General features: G+C 39.2%; 2 protein-coding genes and 1 long non-coding RNA gene across 3 annotated transcripts; 1 reads left to right on the top strand and 2 right to left on the bottom strand.

Annotated features, from left to right (window-relative positions):
• Positions 1-1926: 1926 nt before the first annotated feature.
• Positions 1927-7434, bottom strand: LOC147524259 (uncharacterized). Its single transcript, XR_015196917.1, has 2 exons — positions 7221-7434; positions 1927-2328 (listed from the first exon to the last, which is right to left on the bottom strand). It is a non-coding gene; the product is annotated as an uncharacterized LOC147524259 (long non-coding RNA).
• Positions 7435-12441: 5007 nt separating this feature from the next.
• On the bottom strand, positions 12442-14178 carry LOC147524258 (uncharacterized). The gene is made up of 3 exons (XM_086574095.1): positions 13472-14178; positions 13279-13376; positions 12442-13160 (listed from the first exon to the last, which is right to left on the bottom strand). Exons 1-3 carry the CDS (start codon positions 14176-14178, stop codon positions 12442-12444), a joined length of 1524 nt encoding a protein of 507 aa, XP_086430221.1.
• A 2617-nt stretch (positions 14179-16795) lies between these two features.
• LOC147524257 (uncharacterized) lies at positions 16796-17203 on the top strand. Its single transcript, XM_086574089.1, has one exon. The coding sequence runs from the start codon at positions 16796-16798 to the stop codon at positions 17201-17203; it is 408 nt and encodes a 135-aa protein (XP_086430215.1).
• The last annotated feature ends 4464 nt before the right edge of the window (positions 17204-21667 follow it).

Genomic DNA, 21667 nt, shown 5'->3' with positions numbered 1-21667 from the left:
TTATTAATTTCAAATAGTACTCTTCAAGAAAAAGATTTTACATAAATAAATGAACTAAGTTATGCTGCCCCAAAGTTTGTTGTCCAGCTATCCAAAATAGATAATAACCGCTTATATAATGCCTCGAGATTTACACACAAATGTCCGTGTGTATTTCAATGCAAACTGACGGTACACACTGAGTCTAGACAGCTAGGACAAAGTATTTTAGGACAGCAAAACCAGACTCCTCTTTTAAAAACTTGTTCAACAATTATAACTATACATATATAATTTTTTTTAACAAATCGTGATTCTTGTTTTCGTCGCTAACCTATTTTAATTTCCTAACAAATTATTTTAATCAAGTCTTAAAAACCTGTTTTAATTTTTCAACTAATGATTTTAATTAAGTTTGAAAAACCCTTTTTTTAATTGGGGGAGGGATATCTTTTTAATTAGAAGTGTTAGATTTATTCTATATGGAATTCCCATTATAATAAGGAATTTCCATTATAATAGTAGTAGGATTCCCGTTTTAATTAGATGTGCTAGAATTTCTCTTTTCAATCGGAGAGAAATTCCCGTATTAATAGGAGTTAATCACGTAGAATTTTAAGAGAGCTAGAAAATACCCCTTGTGCGAGCTTTAAAACCTTGATGTATAGTTGAAGTGTAAGCTTATCTTCTATCTAACAAAATAGGGAAGTGTGGGGTCCAAAAGGCCCTATCCAATGGTAGGTAATCATTCTCACAAAAATATGATTTGGTAGATCCAAGTGTTTGGAGGATTTGTACAAATTTGTTAAGCGCAATCAATACCATGAGATCTATCCAAAAGTCAACAATTGCGGCTGGGCTTATAAACTGTTAGGCCTCCAAATTTGAAATGGTACTGCATAATTGGCTGGCCCAATTGGGCTTATAGATAATGGGCAATTGGGGTGGCCTTGCGCCGAAGGCGCGACGAGTTGTCGGGGTAGCGCCGCAGGTGTGTCGAGGTCTCGTGGGCCGCAGGCATGGGCATACCCTAGTACTATATAATATGTGGCCTTAATTCATTTGTATGTTAAGAATGTGGCTACAGTGAATGTGGCTCTATCCGTGTAGGATACAATTTAATGTGGCTATTTTATTAATTTGGTTTAATATTTTTATAATATTTTTTGTAGGAAATAAAGATGTTGGTCAAAGCCCAATCAAAGCTTGAGCCCATGAGCTAAAGATGATCATTTAAACAATCAATAAGTTTTTCTTTTTTTTTTTTTTTTTTTTTTTTTCGATAAACAACAATCAATAAGTGAGAGCTCATGGAATAAATTGTGTTATCAAGAATGGAAAGAAATCTTCAAAGGATAATTGCAACTACCCCAATATTTTCTTACCATTTTCAGCTCATGAAATATCCTCATTTACATTAACTATTTATTCCCTTGATTTTATTATATCAAATCATTCCTTAATTGATATATATTTTTGCCACCATATATATTCTCCCATATCACTAGGTGAAAATAAGACTTTTTTTTACGGGTAGACCTTGTCAAAAAACACTGTTTTTGACTGACATCGCCGGTCTCAAGGCCCTTCAAAAAATTCATGGTCATTTTTTTTTTCTTGACGGTTAGTTACCGTCAATAACTTTAAATTTATTTGACGGGTGGTCAACATCAATAATAAATAGAATTGTTGACGGTCCATAACCGTCAAAGTTTGCTATTTCACTAGTCAAATTTGTCCGATTTTAATGAAATTTGGGATGCAAATTTGAAAATTATTGACGGTTTGCTATGTCAATTTTTTGTATACATAAATTTTCTTGACGGTCTATATTCGTTGTTTTTCTGAGCATTAATGTTTTTTTTAAAAGAAATTCTTATAATCTAAATTTCATAAAAATTAAACTATCCAATTCAAATCAACATTCTACCAAAATACAATAGATTCTTTCATCAAAACACCAAAATATTGTAGCAAAGTACATTACATGAGCTTTAGTATACTCCATATACAACCATACATCTTCATGTGTATGCAAAACCAACTAGGTTGTACAAAAGAGTCGAAACTATTAAAATGCACAAAAAAAAGTTCACCAACTCACATCAAATTGGCTCCACAAAAGGCATGGGCCATGTGATTGTATCTCCAATTGAAATGTCGCCAAATGTTCCTTCCCCAACATATAACTCAGTTGTGTAATCAAAGATATCATCAATTGTTATGTGATGGTACGTCATTAGACACGGTTCCAAGTGCAACGGTTTTTTTCCTAAAGTTCTTTAAAAGGCATCGTGCGGATTGTTGAACATGTGACACTTCATCAAAAACACGTGATTGTCTTCTTACCTACATTACAACATCACAATTATAAATGAATACACGATATACAAGTTCAACTCAATGAAAGCACAACAATATTTAAATTTAAATAATCAATTTAAATTGGCCTATTAGCTCAGTTGGTTAGAGCAACATTCATTCTCTCTCTACCGAACGGATGCTCTGACCGGTCTTTGTTTATCGAGTACTATTTCCCGGCAAACTGCCTCATAACCTCTTATAGAAGTACAAATCCATCTGACAAATATTAATTATTATAATTATTGAAAACAAGTATTAAGAAGATATTATCTGCCGTTTCATGCAACATGTTAAATTGTCATCTCCTGTACATTGCTCATGTAGACTTGGTGGATAAATTGTGTTTTGAGATATCAAGCAGTCCTGCACAAGAACTTCTGGTTTTAACACTTGGCACAGGTATCTAACTTATTTGATTTCAAATGATTTTTTAGGTAGCAATCTAGTAGAAAGAAAGTATGGTCTTTAGGTGTTTGGCATATTTTTGAGTAATGAATTTTTTACAGGTAAAAACGCATGTAATATTACTGCTGCTGGCCCCACACTACTTCAGAAGTTGCAGCAGTGCTATTCCAACTAACATTGCAATGGTTAAATATAGGATAGAAGTTTAACTAACTAATACTTAAACTGTTATCATAAAGTAGAAACATTAGCAATTTTTAGCAGTTTACATGCCTACTCTCGTCAGCCTAGTAAATATCTTTGTAGCATCAAGAACAATGAAAACAGAGTTGGTTGAACTTCAGAAATAATGTTAGGAACTCACTTGGTATCAACGCTTTAGTTTGAAACCAACTTCCAAGACTTGACCTTTCACGAAGTTTCCATGTATTTTAAGTGGTGTTTACGTGGGCTAACTTAGAGTTCTTAATTTCATCAGGAGGGGGGGGGGGGGTGTTTCTGCCTCTGTCCAGTGTTTCTGTTTCTTTGCATAGGAATATTACGAGTAAAGTAGTAAGTGAACCTTCTGAGGTGAATCTGCTCAATCATGCTCACCATTACTCGTGAAGCAATTCAGCCACAGAGTATTTCAGATCTGCCACATGAATAATTTCAACCATTTTACTCTAGAAAGATGCAACTCTCAGATGGTGCACATTTCTGACGACCTTTTTTAGCCTAGTTCTCTTCTCTTAATGGTGCCTCAGTTTCTTCCGTGAACTTAAGAAAGCCTCTTGCTCATATTTTTTATACCTTTCACAACTACCTAGATACTTCTTTAAAAAAGCCTCTTGCTCAAGTCAACGTCAGAGTGTAATCTTAAACTTTCTTTAAAAAAAAAAAAAAAAAAAAAAATCGTAACCGAAAAAAGAATTTCTCCAGTGTATTGGCTGCTGTGTTCTGTCATTCTATTGAAACCTAACAGTTACACAGGTAAAGACGCAGGTGTTGGATACGCACAAAGGGTTAGCCTATGTGCACAAGTGGAGGAGCAGTATCTATGCAAATATCTATAGAATAAGGTAACATCGAAAAAATGGACAGATCTCAAATTCAATGCTGTCCAACTCCATTATTCTCTTTTTTTCCCTAGGTGCCAACTCAATTAAAAAGGCCTTCCAAATACTTGTGCTATAGTAAAAAATCCACAAATGTTGTTGACTATCCTGCTCAAAATCTTCCCTAACCAGGATAGACAACCAAAGGTGACCACCAATATGATGAGATCCTTCCCAGAATCAAGAACTACCTAACGAAAGCTTTAAAAGGACAACCAAATCGCCACATGAGCAGCGGACTCTTACTTCAATGCAAAGCAGCAAGCAGTGAGTATATTTAAACCATTGAAGTGCAAAGTTTCTTAATGTATGTTTTCACAATCAAACCATAAAATGATTAAGTGAAATCCAATCTCTCTATGACTAAGGCCTAGTCCTTTGTGTATTAGACAGTTTTCCAATTCCTTGACCATAAGTTTAGTTCTTCAGAGGAGAAATAACTTACTAGAAAACTAAACGACTAACTACCACCTAAGGTATAAATTAAAATGAAAACTGAAGATGCCCAAAAGTAGGAGTATGCCCCAAATTGATGAAGTTGGTCCCTAAATCATTCACTACTTGCTATCTAAGATAATAATGTGGCCTACCTAATAGAACTTAGTCGGACCTTCATTGATTTTCAAAAAACGAGTATATTACTACTGAATCCACTACCATGAGAATCTAAAGAAGATATCTCTAAGTGCTATTTCAAGGGACATGTGAACTTAAAGAAATAGTAGGATTTTCAAAAAATTGTTTGACTACTTTAATGAAGTGGGCTTCAATATCATAGCTTCTACGATATATTGATCTCGAGTCAATCTAAAACAAATTGCACTAAGGTAATATAGTTGAGCTGTAAAGACCGTCGTGTTGATAACACGAAGGTTAATTCATGCAAACTAATTCACAGAGTGTCATGACAAGATGATTATGGAGTCTAGTGTCAAGTCTGAGAGGGCAATTCACGGTGATATTTACTATTTTTATACTAACAACGCTAGGTTTTCAAGAACTAGCAGTACTGAGAGCTCACGCTAAGTTTCGGTTGATAATCAGAAATTTATCGTTTGCTCGAGCCTTTAAGCTCTCTTATAGTCACTTTTGGTACATTTTAATCTCTTTTCACTAGTCTTTGCGTGTTAGATCATTTTCCGACAAACACCACCTATAATCAGAAACATATTAAACTAGCTTTAAAGCCTACTGTGATAGGAAACATTTAAACTACAAAATGCTGCAGAACAGACAATGAGAGAAGTAGGCTCTGCAAGCTTTGCTCATCATAACTAAAACAGTTGAGATAAAAAAAAATCCCAGGGTAAAGGTTATGAATATACAGAGAGGTTGCACTGGTTTAGGTAGCCAAGTATCCAACAAAGTGAGCCTATAAGAAAGCACAATTGTTCATGCATGATGCATCACAGCAGGGCCGAAAATATCGGTCGAAAAATCGATTTTTTGCCGATATTTATCGTTTTTTCAACCTACCGACTTTGAAACATTTGAAATATCGGTTCCGAAAATTAAATTAATTTTAAACCGATATATATCGGTAAAACTGATATAAAGATATATATATCGGCAATATATTCCGATATATTCGATATATATCGTTTGACTTGGTTGGACAGTTTGACTTTTGACCGATTTTGTTAAATGTTGACCGATATATCCCGATATATATTTTCAATATATTCCGATTTTTCAATTTTTTTGAATATTATCACCAAAATGGGCAAAAACGATATATCAATCCGATTTTTCGATTTTTCCGATATATATCGGTTTTGGAAGGGTCCAAAATATCTTCAAATCCCAAAACTTTCGGCCTTGCATCACAGTAAGAAACTAGGACTCTAGTAGTTTACTAAAAAAAATTAAAGAAACTGGTAATGCAAAATTAGTTTAAAGTAGTACTCCTAGTTGAAAGACAAGCAAAATTTAAAGAAACTAGTAAAGTCAGAGAGGGCAATTCTCTGTCACTATGTTATTTTGTTATTTTTTCAGTACTTGATTCAACAATGCAACTTGATTCAGTACTTGATCAAGGAGGAGGCCTTGGATTTTGTCTTAAATTATGAAGATAAGGCGGGTGAGCAGAAGGTAGTAGATTCTTCAGAAGTGGAAGAAGCTCTGAAGGCAGTAGATTCAGAAGTTTTAACTGTTCAACAAGGTTGTTCTACTGCTGCAAAAGAAATGACTCAGACGATCGTAATCGGGGACGAGCAGAACCTGAAACTAGCAACATTAGGTTCATCGGGTGAGAAGAAAGCATCAGGTTCATCAGAAGTCGAGGAAGTTATAGCGGTCAAGTAAGGTTGCGCTGCTGCCGCCAAGGGAATGATTCCGATAACTATCGGGAATGAGGTGAACCTTCCCGGAGTAACGCAAGAACTCAATAAGGTTTCGAACCTGACTAACCAGGGAGTGCAAACTCAAGTGGCCACACCACAGGTACTCAAGGAAGATAAAGGCAGTGCTGAAGTAGAAGCTGCTGGACACACAGCTTCGGACCATTCCTATATGGGTGGTCGTGAAAGGGTTGCCAATGGAGATATGGAATAAAGAGGGTTTTAGCCAAGTTTGCAGTGTAGTAGGAGTGCCTATTTTCACTGATAGACTAACTGAGAATATGTCTAAAATAGCCTACGCATGAGTGTGTGTAGAAATTGATGCCAAGTGCACATACCCTGAAGCTATACCAGTTATACTAGATCAAAGAAGGGCTTATAAAGTAGCTTTTGAATATAACTAGCTGGAAACCAACGCGCTGCCTAGAATGTGAAGTATTTGGTCATATTGACCAAAGTTGTCATAAGAAAAAGCAATTCGGCCGAGTTGAGTCGAACAAAGTGTGGTTACAAAAGACACAAGTTGAGAAGGAAGAAGAAGGCAAGGCAAAATCATAGGAGAGGATGAAACTTAAAGAAGTAATGGTAGACACTCAAGAACTGGTGGAAGTTAACAATATTAAGGAGAGTGATGGATGGGAAATGCCAAACAAGAAACACAGTTGCAGGGCTTGAGTTATTCAAGTGGAAGGGTGCTCTCATTCCAATGAGCAAAAGGAGGATGGAAGTAACACAGGCCCAATTATAGAAGAAAATGATAGAACGTCAGAGAGAGAGATGGGCAAGAATTTACCCACCCGCACACCAGCAAAGAATCCAGCAGCGATTATAAACAAGGATGAGGAAAAGGATGTCTCGAACAAGGATGTGAAGAAACCAATCTCACTGCAGCAGGGAACCAATAGAATTAAACCTATTGTAGGCAGTAATGAGAATGGATGTTGGGTGGATAGGCAGCAACCATTCGCAATAAACTAGCACGATATATATTACTACATGTATAAAGAAATGTTGCACTAAGTTAGCTGATCATTACCTGTGGAGAAGTATTTTCAAACTCCGGTGCATAACCCTCTAACTTTTCCTCAAGAATTTTACATGCCCTCGTCTCTTCATCAAGACGTTGCATCACTAGTTTGACATTTTCATCTGTAATTTCATGTTTTTTATTTTCTTCTTCAACAATTTTGATGTGAGGAGCAGAGGCATGTACAACAGTCTTTGTAACACCAGTTCCTAGTCCTCGAACGCGACCCTTGCCATCACGACCAATGACCTAACCATAAGACAAAATGATTACATTCAACAAAGAACGACATTTAACACATACATCAACTGAAAAGTTTTAGAGTATACTAGATAGATGCCTGCTCTAACATGACCATTATCTAAATATATATACCTTCGCCACAGGATCATTATCCAAATCTTTCTCTCCCAAGTAGGGGTCAAGGCTCACAAGCCGCTTGATTTCATCCTAGAAACAAAATTTATAGTCATATACACAAATTTTTCCACCATGAAATTAAGAGCTAAAGTTAAAGAACAATAAAAGAATAAGAATTCCAATTACCAGACTTGGTCTCAATTTAAGAAAAGGACATGATCCGTCCTTACTTGTATGTGTAGCCACAAACACATGCGTTCTTGTGACCGTACCATCTGGGCTTTCATTAATCTAAAAAGAAAACAAACTCTTAAGCATATAACAATATTCCGGTAAATCCACGAAGTTAGTAACAATAGAAAATACCAGTTCCTCTTCGATTCTAGCACATCCAAGCCTACCAGATGTGTGTGGCAACTTCATGTGCTCCCTAGATAATTTGCCATTTTCTCACTTAATTTTCTCTTCATCAGTCGAGCAAATTTCTATAAAGCTTTCCCAATCTTCTTTTTTTGTACACTTTGGTATGTTTTCCATACACTCAGAATTGGTTGAATATCGATCATAAACCTTGCGAAGTCTGTGTTTCCAATTTTTCCAAGATATGTTGGCTTTTACCAAAACACCAACTCGGCGAGTAGGTGAAAGATCATAAACATCCTTCAATATAAAACAAGAAAAGATAAAAATAGCTTAAAACTTGTTAACAAAAGAGAGGACTAAACTCTTGAAATTAGGCAAAAACAAATAGAAACACTTAGAATTTTCAGGTGGTATTACAAATTGCTAAGACTAAATGCTAAGACCAACACTTCGAATTTTCAACAGTGAGCCGACACTTAGAATTACAAGAGGCAGTGGGTAAGGTGGATACATTCTATGGGAATATGACTTCAAGCGCTTTATAGTCTTCCAAGCATTTTCAAGTGTCTTTGCTTCACAGCGGGAATATGCCTCTTTGACCATTAAAAAAACTGACAACATAATGTATCCATTGCTCCCATCCAAGATCAAGTATATCAACTGGAACATCGCAGCATTCTCTTTTGAGGTCTCTATGCTAATCATTCTAGTTGTTCAGTTCCCTAAATGGATTTTATACATGAAGAAGGAGCTCCAATAGAAAGGGGTTCTTACAATAGCACCAGGTGCAGAGGCAACTCTTGAGAGTCTACCATTTTAGTCAAGGAAGTAAACCTTAACATGCTTACGAGACCTGAGTCATCCCAAGAAAGTGAAGGGCCCCTAGTCATAAGTGGAATGAAACAAATTGGAGGAAGCATTCATGAGACTTTGTCAAAACTAGTCCACCTCACTCAACTTGTCCTTGAGGACAAGATTCTTGAAGGATCCATACCTTCAAGTCTAGGTCAGTTGGCTTCACTTAAGACCCTCTCATTAGGTGGTAACCATTTGAAAGGATATATTCCTTCAAGTTTAGGGAACCTACACAATCTCCTCCAGCTAAACTTAGCCAGAAACTCCCTTACAGGTCGAATTCCAACTATCTTTGGCAACTTCCATTATTTGCAGTCTTTTGATATTAGTTACAACCTGTTATTAGGCTTTATACTAGATTTTGTAGGCAAGTTTCAGAACTTGACATTTATTGATCTCTCAAATAACCAATTTTCAGGACAGATACCAAGTTCACTATGAAGCCATAACCAACTAACCAAAAAGTTAAGAAAATTTAACTCATGAGACGTTATGTGTTTCACAATTATAAGGATCATTGGGGAGATGGGCTGCAGCACTACGCAACGACACAGGTGAGGTTATAGAAACCAACAATGGCTCGTCAGTTGAACTGTGAGCAGTGGCACATGGTATGGGCATGGCATTGAGACATGGCAGCAAGGAAATTATAGAATAAACTGATTCCTTGGCAGTAGATGCATTCAACACAAAGAAGAATGTGTTTAGAAATGTACTTAGAGGGGAAAAACATTAAAAAAAAAAAAAGAGTATAATGTACTTACTGTTACTCTCTTAAAACCGTGTTTCTTGATATCATCTAGCACAGTAGGGCAGTCAGCGTAAGGAGGTGCACAATGCATTCTAGCCATTTTGCCTATAAAGGTGACAAATTGAGTAGAACCAGGACCAACAGGTAGCCCATTATAATTGAACCGAACTTGCTTTTTTGGACATAAAGATTTCGATATATTAGATTACACAACAAAGCAAAAGCAATAACAACTAAACATTTATGTAAAAAATCAATATCATTAAGTCATCTGTATGTTGGTCCTCACTTTCATGTTGTTCCTCGATTTCTTCGGAGTCACTAGGTTCAGAGTCAAGTTGATAGTCACTAGGTTGATCAGATCCGGTTTGCGACATAACTGATTCAAATCTAAATAATGAGTTCACCAAATTCTAGACATAATGTAAGTAATGAATTCACCAAATGCAAACTGATTTCAAACAAGAACATCATACCATTCAAGATTAGATATATTCAAAAAGCTTGACTTACGCAAAATAGAAATAAAATGCAATATATAAGTGTCACACCAAATCAGCAGACACGCAAAATCAGCAGACACAAAATAATTAAAAAAAAAATGCAATATCCAAATCAGCAGACACACGGCAAAAAAGAGTTACAACTGTGTGCACTAATATGATTTCGCTTTACTATCCACTAAACTTCAACACCATCAATATCACCCATTAAAGCAGATGCTAAACCATCTGAGTTTGCCATTGCTTCAAAGACTAAGGGGTCTTCATAAACATCCACATCATGGTTCAATCTCTTAGGAGCATGCAAGACGACATGCCAATTATATCTACTAAGATCTTTGCCATAGAAAACTTGAGCGGCTTCAGAAGCAAGAATGAATGGTTCATCATCCTCATTCGTATTTCTTTGGTACCTTCTCAAATTAACATATACCAGATTTGTATATGGATCAACGACACATTCATTTCTTTTATCTTCAATATGCACCCAATCATAAAAGAACACTACTTGTTTAAACTTATGGTAATCTAGCTCAAGTATCTACCTAATGATTCCATAATAAGTGGCTTCATCTTCCACTAAATTTTTGTCTTTGGCACTTGCTCTGAAATTAGTAAAAGCCTTCATTGAGACACCACCACTATTTTGGGTTGTTGAGTTTGCTTCTGAATCATACGTACAAAAAACATATCCATTTATTGCGTAGGAATTTTATGACTTTGCAATAAAGGATGGCCCATCAGCAAGCATCTTGAATTTAGACTCTTTTTCTTTCTCAAGTTGTTTCCTTAGTCAAGGAATATACTCCATCTCCTTTTCTGATGATGCAATGACCCTACGACTTTTACTCCTAGATTTGAAGCTTTGGAGGTATGTCTCGTACTTCCTGTAATTATAAACAATGTACATTTATTATTAAAAATGTAGAGAGACATAATAAATGAAACTGAATGCAGGCGGTATCTAATTTTACCTTTCCCACTCAACATTTTTACTTGACTTTCTCAAAACCCATTTGCGTGCTTGCCGGTATTGAAAACTCGGAAGCAAGTAGTCCTTCCCTTTTTTATCAATAGGGTAGCCACACTCAGTTTTATCATCCAAGGCAGCCTTTTCTTCTTGCTTATGTATTTCTCTTTTGCTTGACGGGATATATTCCATGCAGTATTTCATTGCTTCATCCATAAGGTATTGTTCAGCAATACACCCTTCTGGAAATTTTGGGTTCCCTATGTACGATTTGTATGTTTTCATCATCCTGTGGTGTGTAATTAATCAATGTAAATATACACAAAAAACTAATGAATAACATAATTAGTTTCAGAAGTAACACTGACCTTTCAAATGGATACATCCAACGATATCTAACTGGTCTGCAAATTTGAGCCTCTTCCGCCAAATGCAAAACAAGGTGTGTCATGGACACAAAAAAAGATGGTGGGAAATACTTTTCAAACACACATAGTGACTCCACAACACGTTGTCCCATTTTTTCAAGTTCAGCACGACAAATAACCTTCGAACACAAGACATTAAAGAACAAAGAAAATTGTCGAATAGCTGCATGCAACGGCTTATGTTTCTTGAACACATACATCAACAATACTGGCAATAGGTGCTGTAACAGGATGTGATAATCATGTGACTTTAGACTCTTCAATTGAAAATCATCCAAGTTCACATTATGTTTCCAATTTGCACTATATCCGATTGGAACCTTCAATTGGTGCAAAGTTCTACAAATCAAGGACCTCTCAGAACGGGAAAGACAATAAGGAGCCTTAGCATACGATAACCTCCCATTAATTTTCACAGGCCACAACTTCTTTTTGATCTTCATAGCCTTCAGATCTTTATGTGCTGCCATACCATCCTTCAACTTACTAGTGTTCATGATTAAAGAGAAGAGATTATCTGCAACATTGTTTTCAACGTGCATCACGTCTACATTATGTGGAATAGGAAGATGATGTAGTAAATGTGAGAAGAGTATTAGTATATGCAAAATATAATTACAATACTAGTAACTAGTAGCAGGACATGCTTGAGATAAAAGACTGGTCAACTAGTCTTGCTGCAACCATTTACTTTAATATCAAAAGAGCATAATACAGAAACAAGAAGGGTGAGGCCTAAAGACAGAGACTTGGCATTGCTACCCTAAAGACCTACAAGTCTGATCAACTGCCAATGGGTGAGGCCAACAATAAGGAAATGGATATGGAGGTACTACCAGAAAATCCAAAGGGAAGGTGATATTTTCTTTTTTTAGTGGCAGCAAGAAGTCTAAGGATGGTACCGGCAACAAGAAAAAGCCTAAAAACAGGAAGAAGTTCAAGGATATGGTGGCAGCAAGAAGAAGTTTATGGATTTGGTCAATAATAAATTACAATGCTATTACATAGAATATTGAAAAGAATGGGTAATAAATACCTCCCAGTAATCCAGTTTAAAGAAGATGGAATCCTTCAACCAACCAGTCAACTTAACCTCGTTTGAACCCCTCTTCCTCTTTTTACCATTCACCTTACCGTATACATAAGGAATTTCGCTCATTTTCTGTTTCACTATTGAACCAACCAAACGGCGAGGATGCTCTCCATGTTTTTCCTTCCTATTAAATTGGGATTTCTGTGTTCTGAAAGGATGGTTTTTGTTTTTCAGAAATTTCCTACACCCCATGTAAGAAAATTTCTTCCCATTTGTTAACCATTTCGACTCTATCCCTTCACTACAAACTGGGCAAGCGTACCTTTCTGCTATTCTACGTCCTGAAATATGACCATATGCTGGAAGATCGTGAATAGTCCACCATAAAATTGCTCTCATGTTAAAAGTTTTCATACTGCAAGAATCATAAGTTTCAGCCCCCTTGGACCACAAGTTTCTGAAATCTTCAATAAGTGGCAGCAAATAAACATCAATTTCACCTCCTTGATTACTTGGAATCAATAGTGTTAACATTACAAACTCTTTGCGCATGCACAAAGATGGAGGAAGATTATACGGGACAATCATTACAGGCCAACAACTATGAATGCTATTGTTGTTACCAAATGGATTAAATCCATCTGTTGCAAGTCCTAATCGAACATTACGTGGCTCAGCAATGAAAACTGCTCCACCGATAATTAACAGACTTCCAACAAGAAGAATCTACTGGGTGCCGCATATGACTTTGGTTTGGAACTGATTTTGCATGCCATGTCATATTCTCAACAAGCCACGACACACTATACATCTTCTGCAACCTTTCTGTTAAAGGAAAATATCTTAGCTTCTTCATTGGCAAAGGTTTAGCCCTTGGCTTGGATTCATCAGCTAGCTTCCATCTGCTCACACCACATATGGGACAACTAACTCTATTTCATTATCCTTCCCCCAGTATAAAATACAATCATTTGGACATGCACGGATAACCTCACACTTCATACGCAATGCCTTTATCATACTTTTAGCATTATCCATTTTAACAGCCAATGTACTATTATCCGGTAGAATCCTCTTTAAGAATCCCAGTAACTGTGCGAAACTATTATTGGACCACCGATGTCTAGACTTCATCCCCAATAGCTCAATTGTTGCTGACAACTTTGAATGTTCACCTTCACACGAAGGATACAAGGGTTGTAATGCATCTTCCATCAATTTCTTGTACCGAACATCCTTATGTATATTGATTTGAATATCATCTAGTAAAATATCACCATCAGGAGCATCATCTTTATCTTGATTCTCATCCACCTCATCCAGACATGCGTCCAAGTTATTAGGTTGACTATGCCCAAATGTATCGTTCACCATCTCTACCATTCTTGGAAGCATCTCTTCATTACCAACACAAGTTAAGGCACTAGTAACACTAGCATTGACATTTTTTCTGGAAGAACGCTCTCCATGTTGAACCCATGTTGTGTAAGAGCTTGTTATACCCTTACGAATCAAATGGTAAAAAATATCTTCAACTGATCTCTTCTCTTGGTTACCACAGTCAACACAAGGACAGCAGTACCAGTCAATTTTTTTCCCCAAACTATTTTGGGTAAATTTAATGAATGAACGAGCACCTTCAATGTATTCTGTAGATAACGTCGGTGCCTTCATCCATGCCTTGCTTGGCACTTTCGTAGACATCTTTTACAACAAAAAAAAATCAGTACAAATGCCACTTGCATATCAAATAAAGTGTCATACTAACTAATATGACTTGCAACACACACGCACAAACGAGTAATATTACATCACCAAGAACATACTAATTAAATTAAACTTGTGGTAGTGGTAGTGAAAGCCATATAATCAAAAATTTCATGAGTCGATATGCAACTAAATTTTTTTACTATGTTTATGCCCCCTCCCTCCCCCTCACTCTAAATTCGTAGTTTAGCCCCTACATTAGACAACCACCACACGAATAACATTTTCGACAAACCAACACCCTCACCATGTTGAAAAAATATAATTTATAAAAAAAAATAGTTAGAATTGATGGACAACACCCTCAACACGACAAACCAACATCTTCACCAAGAAATGCATCCAATTAAAGGATTAAAAAACTTCCATTACTCAGTAAAACGAATGGTGAAAACTCACAATTTTAACAACAATAATTTACTCAAATTTTTTGATAAAGCAATAAAAAGACACAACGTTATACAATATTAATTCGTAGTAACAATAACATATCAATATCAATAATAACGATAATGATATGTGTTTCATTTCTTAAAACAAAGAAGTCTTTTTAAACAAAGAAAAAAAAACACAAACCTTTAGGAGATGCAAACTAACTAAAATTTGATCAAAACTAGTTGTAATAGTGTATATACAAAACAACCATTTTAAAAAGTTAGAGTTTTGACGCAACCCATTATAAGAATGGGAAAAAAAAAAGGGTTATGATACCAATTTATATCTCTACAACATACAAGTACCATACAATCTTCTACAAAAATAAACAACTACATACTAAATGCTACAAGATACAACAAGTACTGATTGCAATACTACAAAAATGATATTTCACTCTAGGCTCAAAGCTAGTAACAGATATATCCAACATATGTAATAGATGAATTTGCTCATAGAGTTGCAGGTACCATAAATAATTGAAATAACTACAAAGAAATTGTACCTAAGTTCAGACTTATTCAAAAGAAGAGTAGGCGAAACTCCAGTCAAATTGTTTATCAACGGAATGATAGTTCTTTGAAATTGTTTTTTTTTTAGTCATTCATTTCTTACAAATTCAATAAATTGAACTGACTAAAACTCCTCAATCACTTAATAATTCACCCCACAACAACAATGAAATATTCACAAAGCAATTTTTTAATACACCCCCCTATCATAAACAAACCCTCAGCAACTCCAATAAATTTCATGAGAAAGATGCATCATCCTAATATACTAATTAAAGAAAAAGTAACATCTTTTCTGAATAAAAAAAAACAAACCGGTGAAATTGAAGCTTGCTGAATTTGTTAGCTTTGGCGGAAGTTGTTTGAAGTTGCTGTAAAGATGAAATTGTTAGCTTTAGGTGGAACAAGGTAATGAAATTATCCACGAGGCTTGCAAATGGAGCCTTGAAGTAGCTGCTGCTTGTGAGGTATGGAAGGAGATTGTATATGACGGTGAGTTTTTGGTTTTGAGTTTTAACCAAATAGAAACCGAAAGAGAGAAAATTGGAAAAGAGCGAAAATTTTGGGGGGAAAGGTATTTGCGCTTCGACTAGGATTTCAGGGAAACTTTTCTTGACAATGGTGGACCATCAATTTTTTGTTTGACAGTTATGGAACATCAATTTAATAAAAAGCCCGTCAAATATATTGTTGACTATTAGTACCCGTCAATTCCTATCCGGGCTAGGAGTAAAAAAAAACCATGTTTTCACCTAGTGTATTCTCCATAAATCTAGAACTAGCATTTAAGATTTAATGAAGTTTCAGAAAAACTAACAAGAGGTATAAAAATGAAATAGAAGAATGGTTGGTGAGTTAGTAACTTTATACCAAGGGTTTTGATAAATTGATCTTTGAAAATTAATGTGTTTAATTGGTCATTATTTCCTTACAAGTTACTTTTATTTTGAGTTAGATAAGAAATTAGAAATTCTCAACAATTGTTGGTGAGTTAATATTAATTGGGGGATCCTAATTGGCTCATCTAATGGGGGGACCGTGGTTGAAATGTCTGGGACCGTGGTTAGCCTTGGAGGTGCTGGCAGAATTGCATGAGGGGGACTATGGGAGCCACTCCGCCGGGAGGACTACGACACCCCGACTGCTAATGCAGGGCTACTTTTGGCCCCATATGAAAAAGGATACGGTGGAGTTTGCTAAGAAGTGTGACAAGTGCCACAGGTTTTCACAATTGATATTCGCCCCCGTGGAACCCCTGCATAATGTCTCAAGTCCGTGGCATTTTGCTATGTGGGCGATGGATATCGTAGGAACATTGCCCATGACTAGCGGTAAAAGGAGATATGCTAGCAACCACGGACTACTTCACTAAATGGATAGAGGTCGTACCTTTGCAACAGGTGAAGGAGCCACAGGTGATTAAGTTTCTATGGGAAAACATCATATGCCGGTTTGGACTGTCGTATGCCATCATTGCAGACAATGGAAAACAGTTCACAGGAGCAAAGGTGATGAAGTTCCTGCAGGCGTACAAGGTGAAACCGGGGTTCTTGGCCCCCTACAACCCTAAGGGCAATGGACAGACATAATCTTCCAACAAAACTATAATGAACAACCTTAAGAAAAAGTTGGAAGACAAGAAGGGCGCGTGGGCAGACAAGTTGAACCATGTTCTTTGGGCTTATAGAACTACACCCCGGACCACCACCAAGGAAACACCATTTGCTTTGGCTTACGACATAGAGGCCGTGATTCCTTCAGAGATGGTGGTTGCCACCATGCGAACCAAGGCCGTGGAGGAGGGGTCGAACTGGCGTATCTTAGCAGGGGACTTGAATATGGCGGAAGAGAGAAGAGACTCAGTATGCATCCAATTAGAAGAGTATCATAGGCGGCTACAAAGGCAATATAACAAGCGGGTCAGACCGCGGCAATTCAAGATGGGAGAATTGGTGCTCCGCCGAGTGACTCCGAGTACAAAGAATGAAAAGGATGGGAAGTTGGGTCCGAACTAGGAAGGGCCATACACCGTGGTGGATGTAGGAGGGTCTGGTACTTATAAGCTACGAACAATGGAGGGGAAACTGATAGAGAAGCCTTGGAATGTCAGAATGTTGAATTTTTTTTGCAATTGAATGTAATGAAGTTGTCGTGCAATGTAAGGAAAATCCAGAAAAGCTGTATGTAAATATAAAATCGCAGCACTTTTGTGAAACGAACTTTGTTGCTATGTGTGATGTCTAAGTAGTAATGCAGATAGAGAATCAAAGATATGAGAGACACATAGGGCAATGAGAGGGACCCCATCAGGCTTCTACGCCCATCAGAGGGAGAAGCAGTGGAGGGGAACCCCTTCGCTGTCACTAGAGCTGGAGGGAGCCTGGAACAAGATGAGTTGTTCCAGCAGGTCATGGCATGACTGAGCCCGCAGAGTGGGATGAGCCCTCTGCGGATCAGAGATGCAAAAGACACATGGGGCAATCCGAGAGACTCCATCGGGCTTCTATGCCCATCAGAGGGAGAAGCAGCAGAGGGGATGAGCCCTTCGCTGTCACTAGAGCTGGAGGGAGCCTGGAACAAGATGAGTTATTCTAGCAGGTCATGGCATGACTGAGCCTGCGGAGCGGGATGATTCCTTTGCGGATCAGAGATGTAAAAGACACATGGGACAATGGGAGAGACTCCATTGGGCTTCTCCGCCTATCAGAGGGAGAAGCAGCAGAGGGGATGAGCCCTTCGCTGTCACTAGAGTTGGAGGGAGCCTGGAACAAGATGAGTTGTTCCAGCAGGTCATGGTATGACTGAGCCCGCGGAGCTGGATGAACCCTCTATGGATCAGAGATGCAAGAGACACATGGGGCAATGAGATTGACTCCAGTGGGCTTCTACGCCCATCAGAGGGAGGATCAGTGGAGGGGAGGAGCCCTTCACTGATAGTAGAGTTGGAAAGAGCCTGGGACAAGATGAGTTGTTCCCGCAAATCATGGCATGATCGAGCCCGCAGAGTGGGATGAGCCCTCCGCGGATCAGAGATGCAAGAGACACATGGGGTAATGAGAGTGACCCCATCGGGCTTCTACGCCTATCAGAGGGAGAAGCAGCAGAGGGGGTGAATCCTTCGCTGACACTAGAGCTATGGCCATTAGAGGGAGAAGCAGCGGAGGGGATAAGCCCTGGATAAGCCCTTCGCTGACACTAGAGCTGGAGGGAGCCTGGAACCAGATGAGTTGTGCCGGCAAGTCATGGTTTGATCGAGCCCACGGAGTGGGATGAGCCCTCCGCGGATTTGAGATGCAAGATGTACATAGGGCAAAGAATTGGCCTACGATTGAATGCACCGCCTAACTGGGCACACCGCACGACTTAGTAGAGTCAACGAAGTGCCTTAATGAGATGAGGAAAGCTTCGGGGGTGAAAATCTTAGGAATACGCTAAGGAGAGGGCAAGGGACTGACCAAAGATGTGGAGAAGCACATGGTGCTCGGGGATGACTTCAGTGGCCGAAACGCCTTCCTTTGCGACTTCATGGGATTCAATCAACGAGGTGGTAGGCCTTTCTGGGAGAAGGCGGCCCTCCTGTGTGAGCTGCGAGAGCTCACCCTGGACCTTCTTGGCCACCCTCTTGTCGGCCAAGGCCTTGAAGTGGTTGCGAAAAACAGTCATGTCATCTTGATGCTGCTGTAACAGTTTGGCAGTGGCCTCCTGATGGTTCTGACTAAGGGTGTCCATGGCTTCCTTGTGTTGTTGGGTAAGGGCGTCCATGTTGAGCTGGTGTTGATGGAGGAGCACTTCCCTTTGATTGCTCAGGCGTTCATTGGCTTTATCAATGCATTGCTCATGAGATGATTCCGCGGACCGGAGCTCATCCTGCGCCTTGACTTTAGCCAAATTGGTAGCTTCTAGATTGACTTGGAGACCAGCATTGACAGCTCTTAAGCCAGCAAGGCCGTCGAGTTCTTGCTCCAGGGCTATCACTTTATTTTTGGCGCTGAAAAGGCCGCGTATCATAAAGGAGATGTCCATGCTCACCTGAAATTACAGAAGAATATGAGTAAAAAAAAAAATTTTTGATGTAAGCGTTCTATGGTAAGATTGTTGCTAGTCTTGAGAGGGAGTTTATGCTATCTGCTCGTCAGAAAACAATCATTGGATGCTTGCAATCGGAGCATGCAAAAGATTTTCTACTTGCTATTCCGATGGAGGGACTTGGACAACTTATGTCGCCGGTAGAGTATCGTTCTATTCTTCGGTACCGTCTCATGATCCCTTTGTACTCTAATGGTGGTCTATGCCCTGTTTGCAAAAAGAGTAGACTAGATGCTTTCGAAAACCATGCAGTACATTGTAGACATTTTCCATGTTTCAAATACTGACATGATCATGTCAGAGATATTTTATGTGATGCATTTTGGAGGGCTGGGGTACAAGTGAAGAAGGAGGCTCTCGTGAATTTTCTCACTGATCCGAATGAGGGAAGATCGACACTTCAGCTTGTGGATGTATTGGTCTACAGTTGGTCTGAGGGGAGGCATGCGTGTGTTGATATAACTGGAGACTCTCCGTTGGTAGGGCTTGGGAATGGAGTCTTTGAGGTGGGAGAAGTAGTTAATAGAGCAGTGGTATGGAAAATTGAGAAACACGAGGATGCTTGTAGAGCTAACCAACATTGTTTCATTCCTTTCAGTTTTGACACTTTTGGTTTCTTGGCACAACAGTCTGTTGAGCTCCTTAAGAGATTGCAGAAAGTTATGGACTGCAACGTAATGGCAGCTAGTTCCAACGAGTTTGTATTTAGGAGAATAGGATTCGCCATTCAGAAAGGACTTGCGGCGCAGCTTGTTGCACGCTTATCCTAATTATTTGTAAAACTCGTTATCATTATCAATAACATTTCTACTTAAATAAATAAATAGATAAAAAAAAAAAAAAAAAAGAAAGAGAGAGAGTTGTACCCTTTCCCAATTGGTGTACAACGAAGTACGGTGCTGGTCGAACGAACCCCCGTCCGCATATGCAATGTCCTTGGGCAAGTGAGAGTTATAAAATAAGAAAGAGGCTACGGCGGCGTTGTCCAGAGCGGAATCCGCCGTATTCACCCAACGGTTGCGCACCTTGAAGATTGGACATAAGTCCTCTACCGCGGCAAGTCCGGATGCCGGGGCGGTGGGCAACACTGGTTCTTTGCCAGACCGGCGTGTGCGGGGGGAGGAGACAACAGAGCGAGGGTGAAGAGGTAGGGGCTTGTTCCGTGGAGGCAGAAGCCTACTGAGTGGTGGGGGCAGGGTCTTTGGATATATTAGTCCGCTGCCTCTTGGAGGGAGGCTGGACAACATGCGCTTGCACTTCACTGGAGGGAACTTCTATCACTTCATCCTCATCGGAGTCATTATCATACAATTTTTGCTTGTGGACGTCCATCTCAGTGGAAGGGGAGTGAGGTGAAGTGTATTGGTCGTCCCAGGTGGAGATAGAACGGTAAGATGGGACGTGTTCTGGGGCAGGGGAGTTTGAGGAAGTTGGGAGATGCTGGCGGCAGGAGGTATGGGAGCTAGGTCTATGTCTTGGAGGAGGGGATGCTTTGGGCTTCCGCTCTTTGGGAGGGGGAGGACGGTAAAAGGGTCGCGAGATGTGTCGATGTGTTTGCAAATCGGGGATGGGCGATAGAAGCGTAGCGATGGTGGGATGGATGCCGAGGCGGTCGGGTCGGCTTGCGGGACCAAGGTCGCGGAGTCTTTGGAAAATGGGACACGAGATGTGGGAATAAATTCCTGACTTGGAATCTGGCCGCCAACCTGCAAAACAGAAAAAAATCGCGGCTCAGTGATAACAGGGGCAACACATCAAGAGAGAGGAGAAGAGATAAGACACTCACCACTAGTTATGAAGGCGAGATGGGTAAGAGCTAAGTCAGAAGGGATGTCCACAAACATAAATAGACCCGACACGTACAAAAGGTAATGGTGCCACACTTTATCCGAGGAGGTGATACGGAGTAGGAAAGATAGTTTTTGAGGGCATACACAAAAAGATTGGTACCCCACACTGACATCCTTGGTACTTTTCTTAAGGTAGTATTGAGAGAAGATATCGCGGCTTGTGATCTTAGGCTCTCCAGTTTTATTATATGAGTTCGCGGCATACATGATTCTCCAGAAATTCCCTATGCCTTGGCAAGGGGGATGTTAAAGTGGTTGCACACCTCTACATCAAGTAGGGTGAGGGGAAGCCGAAGACCGGCGACAATTTGGCCTACTGTAATAATAAGATATCCCGGTCTGCAGGGAACCAGGTGAGGGTAATGGGTGACGGAAGGCACGTGTTCTATACCTATGTCAGTCGGAATCTCGTAAGCAACCCTAATCGCATTCAAATTAGGCCTACGGCACCCAGAGGGAGGCGGCAGTAAGGAACCCTGACGACCAGAGGGTGGATGGGGCCGCAGCAGGGGCAAGAGGGGGTGGAGACGCTACCCTTTTAGA

The sequence above is a fragment of the Coptis chinensis genome, chromosome 1 (genome assembly GCF_015680905.1).
Source record: "Coptis chinensis isolate HL-2020 chromosome 1, ASM1568090v1, whole genome shotgun sequence".
Lineage (NCBI taxonomy): Eukaryota > Viridiplantae > Streptophyta > Magnoliopsida > Ranunculales > Ranunculaceae > Coptis > Coptis chinensis.
The sequence above is the reverse complement of the archived record's forward strand: the minus strand, read 5'-3'. Positions and strand labels throughout refer to the sequence as shown.

What these genes read in the sequence shown, in the direction of transcription:
- LOC147524258 (XM_086574095.1), bottom strand. Translation starts at nt 14,178, where the DNA reads ATGTCTACGAAAGTGCCAAGCAAGGCATGGATGAAGGCACCGACGTTA. An exon ending in ATAAAGGCATTGCGTATGAA is followed by an intron (nt 13,377 to 13,471) that starts GTGTGAGGTTAT and finishes TGGTGTGAGCAG; the next exon opens with ATGGAAGCTAGCTGATGAAT. An exon ending in AAGGTTGCAGAAGATGTATA is followed by an intron (nt 13,161 to 13,278) that starts GTGTGTCGTGGC and finishes TCGGTGGAGCAG; the next exon opens with TTTTCATTGCTGAGCCACGT.
- LOC147524257 (XM_086574089.1), top strand. Translation starts at nt 16,796, where the DNA reads ATGAACAACCTTAAGAAAAAGTTGGAAGACAAGAAGGGCGCGTGGGCA.